Source organism: Mandrillus leucophaeus, unplaced genomic scaffold (assembly GCF_000951045.1).
Source record: "Mandrillus leucophaeus isolate KB7577 unplaced genomic scaffold, Mleu.le_1.0 Scaffold229, whole genome shotgun sequence".
Lineage (NCBI taxonomy): Eukaryota > Metazoa > Chordata > Mammalia > Primates > Cercopithecidae > Mandrillus > Mandrillus leucophaeus.
The window spans coordinates 1616001-1623563 of NW_012102354.1; the positions used below are offsets into that span (position 1 = coordinate 1616001).

The 7563-nt window shown below is 40.9% G+C and overlaps 1 protein-coding gene across 1 annotated transcript in view; it reads right to left on the reverse strand.

Annotated features, from left to right (window-relative positions):
• Nucleotides 1–7563, reverse strand: part of LHCGR (luteinizing hormone/choriogonadotropin receptor) — a 63566-nt gene that overhangs the window by 9404 nt on the left and 46599 nt on the right. Inside the window, exon 9 of the mRNA XM_011981593.1 lies at nucleotides 2844–3029. Within this exon, the coding sequence (XP_011836983.1) occupies nucleotides 2844–3029 (186 nt within the window). The remainder of the gene's footprint in view (nucleotides 1–2843; nucleotides 3030–7563) is intronic.

A 7563-nucleotide genomic window follows, 5' to 3' on the forward strand; every position in this document is an offset into this window, starting at 1 on the left:
GAGCTGGAAGCCATAATCTTAAGTGAATTAATTCAGGATTAGAAAACCAAATACTGCATGTTCTCACTTATAAGAGGGAGCTAAACACTGGGGACATATGAACAGAAACATGGGAACAACAGGTGCTGCAGAATACTAGAGGAGGGGCAGGGAAGGAGGGAGGCATGGGTTGAAAACTACCTATCGAGTATTATGCTCACTTCCTGGATGCAATATACTCATGTAACAAACTGGTACATGTACCCCTGTAACTAAAATAAAAGTGGAATCAAAAAATAATGGTTGTCCACAGAGGAGATCTGCAGGAAAAAAACAGTGGTTTCTTCATAATTACAAATGCCCTTGATTGTCTCTTATTTCTTCTCTCCTCATATTCACTGCCCTGATGGCATCCTCATGACAGTCAATCTTCGTTTTTATAGAGAATGAAATTTGCATCTTCTCTGATGGGACAATGCATTGTTTCTACACAGTTCATGCATATTCTATGCAAGAACTATCATGCTGTTGATACATTATTACAAGGTTTATCAACTGCATTGATTAAGAATTTGGACATGATGGAAAAGGACAGGCTCAGAAGGGGCTAATTCCAAAAGGCTACTTGGTGAAGTCAGATCAAGGTTCCCTGAGGGCAGTGGGGTACAAGGCCACAACCAGAAAAGATATATGACATTTGCCTATTTTCCTTTTCATAAGTTTCAAATAGACTTATATTGTAATAGCAATTTGTAAAACATCGGAAAATTAAATTGTAACACACAGAAAGCAGGTAAAACATGAATGTACAGCTCAATGATTTCTCACAGAATGATCAGCTATGTACCCATTAGTCAGGTCAATAAATGAAAATAACCAACACCCTTACCCCTGCCAAGAAAAAAAGAAAAATGGGAAAAGAGAGCAGGCTGTGAGGGCCTCAACCTTTACTGATGAGGAAGGAGAAATGAGGCAATTCAAATTGGACGTTTCTATGTATTACTCTTCTCCAATATTCCTTGCAGGAATATTTTGTGTCTTTCACCTACTGGAATAAAAATCCCTGAATTAAAATTTTCACATGCTAGTAATTTCAGGAAGGGATGTGATTTCTTTGCCACAAAATGTGGGTATCCAGAATCAGCTTTATCATAAACCAATATCTCTATCCTTTTCCTAACTGGTCTCTCACTAGTTTTGCTCACCTCCAAACCATCCTCCTTGCTGCAAAGTGGTATTTTATAAAAGCAAATTTGAGTAATCTTGCTTAAAAGTCTTCATGGCTCCCCATCCTCTAAACAGCTGGGCCTGGCCCTCAGATCATCATGGCCCACATCTCCTTGGCTTCCTCTTCGGTTTCATCTTCCTCCATGTGTCCACGTTTCACTTTTTCTGAGAGAGTTTCATCTACTGTCTCTTGACTTTGTGTCTTCATATGAGCCATTCTATCTTCTTTGCTTGCTTTTTCTCACTCTGTCTAGACAACTCCTGCCTGTTCTTCAAGACTCAGCCTAAATCACTTCCCTCAGGAAGCCTTCCATAATCCCTGCTACCATTAACAAACTCTTCCTCAGTGCTCTCAGAACACTCTGTTCTGTTCTCAGATCTGTCATAACATTTGCTGTGTTGGACTTAAATATTGGCTGTCTTGTGTGTTGCCCCCATACAGCTGTCTGTGACTTATCTTTGTACCTTCAGGCTTTCACACAGTGTTTGGAACATAGTGAGTGCTCAGTTAATGTTTTTGAAGCTCAGTTAATGCTGCATGACTCTCTGAATACAGCAAGTGTTTTTATCTTCTCAGCTATCCCAAAAGCCTCAGGTGGAGCTGAACCTCCTATATGCAAGGTACAAATAATGCATACTGGTTGATTGTAAATAATTCATTTTGGTTGATTCCAAACAAAGACAGCAGCATCTGGTGTCACTCTCTTAGTGCCTTATCTGATTAACTGAATAGAGCCTATCTCCATAGGCTACAATAATAACGCTTCAGGGCAGTGTTGTCCCAGCTGTAAGTTGTGTGACCCATTGGTGGGTCATGAAAGCAATAGAGTGCATCAAGACTGGCATTAAAAATAAAAAAAGCATAAAATAGTGTAAACAAGAAAATATCAGCATATTACATATTAAAAAGTTAAGTATCACTCTGCTTTATTTCTGTTACATATGTGACATGTACTGGGTTGCAATACAAAAGTATTTGTTACTATGCATCTCAGTCAAAAAAAGTCGGAAAACAATGCTCTGAGGAAGGAATGAAATTCAGCCACCGTGTCCCCGACCCTGGATGAACGGAATCAGTACGATACCGACCACTGGATGCAAACCATCCAGGAGCTCATTCCCTTTCTGTTCCCATACTAAGCTTATCTTTAGCTGTAATTCTGTTCTGAAATGGAAGATGCTTGTCTACTAGGAGAGAAATAGTTTTGAAAACCTTCTGTAGTGTTTTGTGTCCATTTTTAAATTAAAGATTAAAACATTAGGTAAGTTTTGCCATCCTGAAGCTTCTTCCTCTGCTTAAAAAAATGATGCTCTCTGATAAGGATTAGAACAAATCCTTTGAGATGCCAGTTTTGTACTCCGTTCTGCAAATGCTAAAATGGACTCTAATTCAGTATACCCAGAATTGACTACGAAGGTCTTCTAACTTCAGGGTGAATCAACTATTTGGCAGCAGTTTCCACAAGGAAACAGAACAGTTTGTTTTCTCCTTATCTATTTGAAAGTGACCCCATGTCTATGGAGTTGGGCGAGAAGGCAGGGAGTGAAGGGGAGTGGAGCTGTCTACTCATTGACTATTTTGAAATCTGAATTTCGGCCACAGCTTGGGTAGGCTTTACCTTTTGTTTTTTACTTACTCTTTTGTTGGCAAGTTTCTAAAAGCACAGCAGTGGCTGGGGTAAGTCAACGTGGCTTCCAGGAGATTGGCAAATTTTTCTCTCGATGGCAATTTTTTTAGAGAATAGGATGACGTGGCAATTAGCGTCTGAATGAACTCTAGGCCATAGCTCGGCAGGGCCTGCAATTTGGTGGAAGAAATATCCCTGAACAATAAAGGGGAGAAATGCTTTTTATTTATTTATTTTATACATTTTATTCAGAGAATGGAACCTCCCCTCAACAATATTATCATTATAGGCACTGAGGAATCTTCTCCATCTTGCTTTCCCCTTAATTCTCCATTTCAATTACTCTCACTAAGATCTGAATTCAAAAAAGCGATTCTGTATTTTTTCTCATGTGCGCCTCATTATTCTTTTCAAGGTTAAGTATAACTCCTTGCACCTACCATACATTTATTAGCATTTCTCTGTCTCTCCCCTCTTCCAACTCCTTTTCCCCACCCTCTCTCTTCCTCTACTTCTCTCCACTTAGCAGAAGTGAAATAATCACTTGCTTTACGCGACAAGCCAGCACATGCAGTTACATCAGCTTTTGTGCTCTACCCCAGGGGAAATTATTCAGGGCTTCAGATGCTTCAGTCTTTGATTGATTAAGCCCTGCAGGAGAGGTTTTCATGAAGCATAGGCTGGTTACCTTATTAAGAGCTGCTATGTGGCATTAGCCATCATCTACCTAGGAAGCAGAATGCATGCTCTCTAACGCAAACTTGATTCATCTGTTCAAAGCAAGCAAACACAACCTTGCAAGTCAAACTGTGTGGAAAGGTCAGGCTTTGTCAACAAGGTCCTGAACTCTTTGGTTTTACTAGACTTGAGGCAATGTCCAAGAAAATTCTAAACACATTAAGTGTTAGGAGAAAAGAGTCAATGGGAATTAAACAATTCTGCTCATCTTCTAAGTGGCTGCTGCTGATGCCCCACAAAACTTTCTAGCAGCACAGCTCCCCTCAGCAATCATCCCCAAGACTTGGTGTTCAGCACATGGGAGGGGAGCAATAGGTGACCGATGGAAGATGAACTTGATGACATGGAATGATGATGTTGTAGGACCTCAGTGGAAAAATTAAGGCAGCAAAATTTGTCCCAGGGGCTTCAGACTTTCCTGCTTTTGTGTCCCTATTGATTCAGGTAACCAGGGTTCTCATTCTGCTTTATAGGGTTTTTTATCTCAGACATGTTAGGGATTGAGCTCTTTGAAGATCTGGTGGCTTTTTTGTTTGTCTTGTGAGTGAGTAAATTTAAAATTAGGTTCTTTGAAATGGTAGGGCCTCATTATAAGGGAGTGAACCTCTGATAGTGAGTTTTCAGTCTTAGTAACAGACTAGTTTGAGAAATACTTTTTGAGTAAGGGTGGAGTGGATGCTTTTAGATAGGATTCAAATCCTAGGGGTATAATGAGAACAACCTCTTGGGAAGGAAGAGACCTAGGTCTGGTGCTACTGTTTTGGACATGAGAGTGTAGGGATCTGTAGTGCCCACAGTCACTTCTAAGGAGCTAACCAAGCAGCTCTTCAAGCCAATACTGTCATGCAGGGGCCTTGGGAACACAGTGGCTTGGTTGTGTTTTGCACCTGAGCCAGAGGCAGCTTTCTTTGTTTGTCTAGTGACCAAGTAGATGGACAGCTTGCTATAACAGCTCTGCCTACAGGATGTGCTAAACTGAAGAGTATTCAGTCAACCTACAAGATTTGGAGTCTGGTGTGCTTTGCATATGATACATGTAGAAAAAGACCCCTAGGATAAGGTTGCCAGAATTTGAGAACAGAGAAAGCAGTGAGCAGGAGCCACAAGGTAGTGGAAGTCACAAGTAAACAGAAGTTATAGGTTGAGTGGAGATTAGAGGGAGTTAGGATTGATAGTGGCAGAAGTTAGGAAACAGAAAGATGTAGGAATTTTAGTGGTGGGAGTTAGGAAGTAGAGTCAGAGGTCGATAGTGGCAGGACTTATGAAGTAGACAGAGAACTGGACAGTGGCAGGAGCTAGGAAACAGATGAAGTCATGGGTTGACAGTGGGAGCTAGGAACTAGCACAGTCAGGGCTCCACAGTGGCAGGAATAGGAAGTAGACAGTCAAAAGTGGATAGCAGGAAGGAGTTAGGAAATAGAGAGTGAGGGGCTGATAGGGACAGGAGCTAGGAAATTAGACAGACTTTGTGTTTTACACTGGTGGAAATAGAAAGTAGACAGAGTCATGAGTTGATCTTGGCAGGATCTACATTATGAAGAATAACCAGGACAGCTCATTTCCTTCCCTTGCTCAAACCCCCAAAGCCTCCCCATCTCACTTAAAGAAAAGACAAAGTCCATATAGTGACCACAGGCCCCACCATGATCCAGCTCTCTGCCACGTCTCTGTCCTTATATTCTATGATTCCCTTTTTTGCTCACTCTGCCATATTGGCCTCCTTGCTGCTCTTCAAATACACAAGGCAAGATTCTGTCTCAGGCCTTTGCTTTTGCTGTTCCCCCTCCTGGAACACTTTTCCTGCAGATAATCACATAACTTGCTTTCTTACTTCCTTTAGGTATTCATTCAAACGACACTTTTTCGGGATAGTCTTCCCTCACCATCCCCTTTAAAATAGTACTCCCCCCTCCAGAACTCCTTTCCCCACAACCAAATGAGTTTTCTCCTCTACAACCGATAGCATTTGGATGACTACATATTTTATTTACTTATATGATCCTTGTCTGTCTTCCCCATTCTATGAAGGCAGAAGTGCTTATCTCTTCTTATTCTCTGCCATTTCTCTGATGCCTAATCCAGTGACTACTGCAGAGTATGGGTTCATAAGAGTTAGTGAATAAATGGATGAATAAACAAACAAATGAACTGGGTTACCTTGCTCACCATTTTTCTAGAACTTTTTTCATTGTAAAATGACATGCCTGTTTGTTGCTTTGCCTGTTTGTTGTTGTCTCCCTTATGTGTCTGTCATCTGGTTAAGGGCAAGGTCCAGAGCTATTTTGCTTACTACAGTCTGTTCACCACGGTGCCTGGTATACAGGATAGGTTCAATCAATGTTTGTTGGATAAATAACAGCTGCTAGAGTAGGTTAGTGGTGTCGTGGACTGCCACTTCTGTGATGGGATAACCAGTTGCCCTGTGTGAGAGCAGCACAGTAGTTGGAACGCTGTTGCATTTATCCCTGAAACCTGACTGCAACTTCAGGTCTCTGCAGGATGTTGGATGTTTCATGTTGGATGTTTCAGGCTTTGTCAGATTCAATGTTCTATTTCTCCTAACTTTCCTATGTATCCTTTTTTTTTGTTTTTTAAATACTTTAAGTTCTGGGGTACATGTGCACAACATGCAGGTTTGTTACATAGGTATACATGTGCCACGTTGGTTTGCTGCACCCATCAACTCATCATTTACATTAGGTATTTCTCCTAATGCTATCCCTCCCCCAGCACCCCCACCCCTCAGCAGGCCCTGGTGTGTGACGTTCTCCTCCCTGTGTCCATGTGTTCTCATTGATCAACTCCTACTTATGAGTGAGAACATGCAGTGTTTGGTTTTGTGTCCTTGTGATAGTTTGCTGAGAATGATGGTTTCCAGCTTCATCCATGTCCCTGCAAAGGACATGAACTCATCCTTTTTTATGGTTCCATAGTATTCCATGGTGTATATGTGCCACATTTTCTTTATCCAGTCTATCATTGATGGGCATTTGCGTTGGTTCCAAGTCTTTGCTATTGTGAATAGTGCTGCAATAAACATACGTGTGCATGTGTCTTAATCCTTTGGGTATATACCCAGTAATGGGATTGCTGGGTCAAATGGTATTTCTAGTTCTAGATCCTTGAGGAATTACCACACCGTCTACCACAACGGGTAAACTAATTTACACTCCTACCAACAGAGTAAAAGCATTCCTATTTCTCTACATCCTCTCCAGCATCTGTTGTTTCCTGACTTTTTAATGATCGCCATTCTACTGGTGTGAGATGGTATCTCTTTGTGGTTTTGATTTGCATTTCTCTGATGACCAGTGATGATGAGCATTTCTTCGTATGTCTGTTGGTGGCATAAATGTCTTCTTTTGAGAAGTGTCTGTTCATATCCTTTGCCCATTTTTTGATGGGGTTGTTTGTTTGTTTCTTGTAAATTTGTTTAAGTTCTTTGTAGATTCTGGATATTAGCTCTTTGTTAGATGGATAGATTGCAAAAATTTTCTTCCATTCTGTAGGTTGCCTGTTCACTCTGCTGATAGTTTCTTTTGCTGTGCAGAAGCTCTTTAGTTTAACTAGATCCCGTTTGTCAATTTTGGCTGTTGTTGCCATTGCTTTTGGTGTTTTAGTCATGAAGTCTTTGCCCATGCCTATGTTCTGAATGGTATTGCCTATATTTTATTCTAGGGTTTTTATGTTTTTAGGTCTTACATTTAAGTCTTTAATCCATCGTGAGTTAATTTTTGTATAAGGTGTAAGGAAGGGATCCAGTTTCAGCTTTCTACATATGGCTAGCCAGTTTTCCCACCACCATTTATTAAGTGGGGAATGCCATTTGTTTGTGTCCTCTTTTATTTCGTTGAGCAGTGGTTTGTAGTTCTCCTTGAAGAGGTCCTTCACATGCCTTGTAAGTTGGATTCCCAGGTATTTTATTCTCTTTGTAGTAATTGTGAATGGGAGTTCACTCACGATGTGGCTCTCTGTTTCTTATTGGTGTACA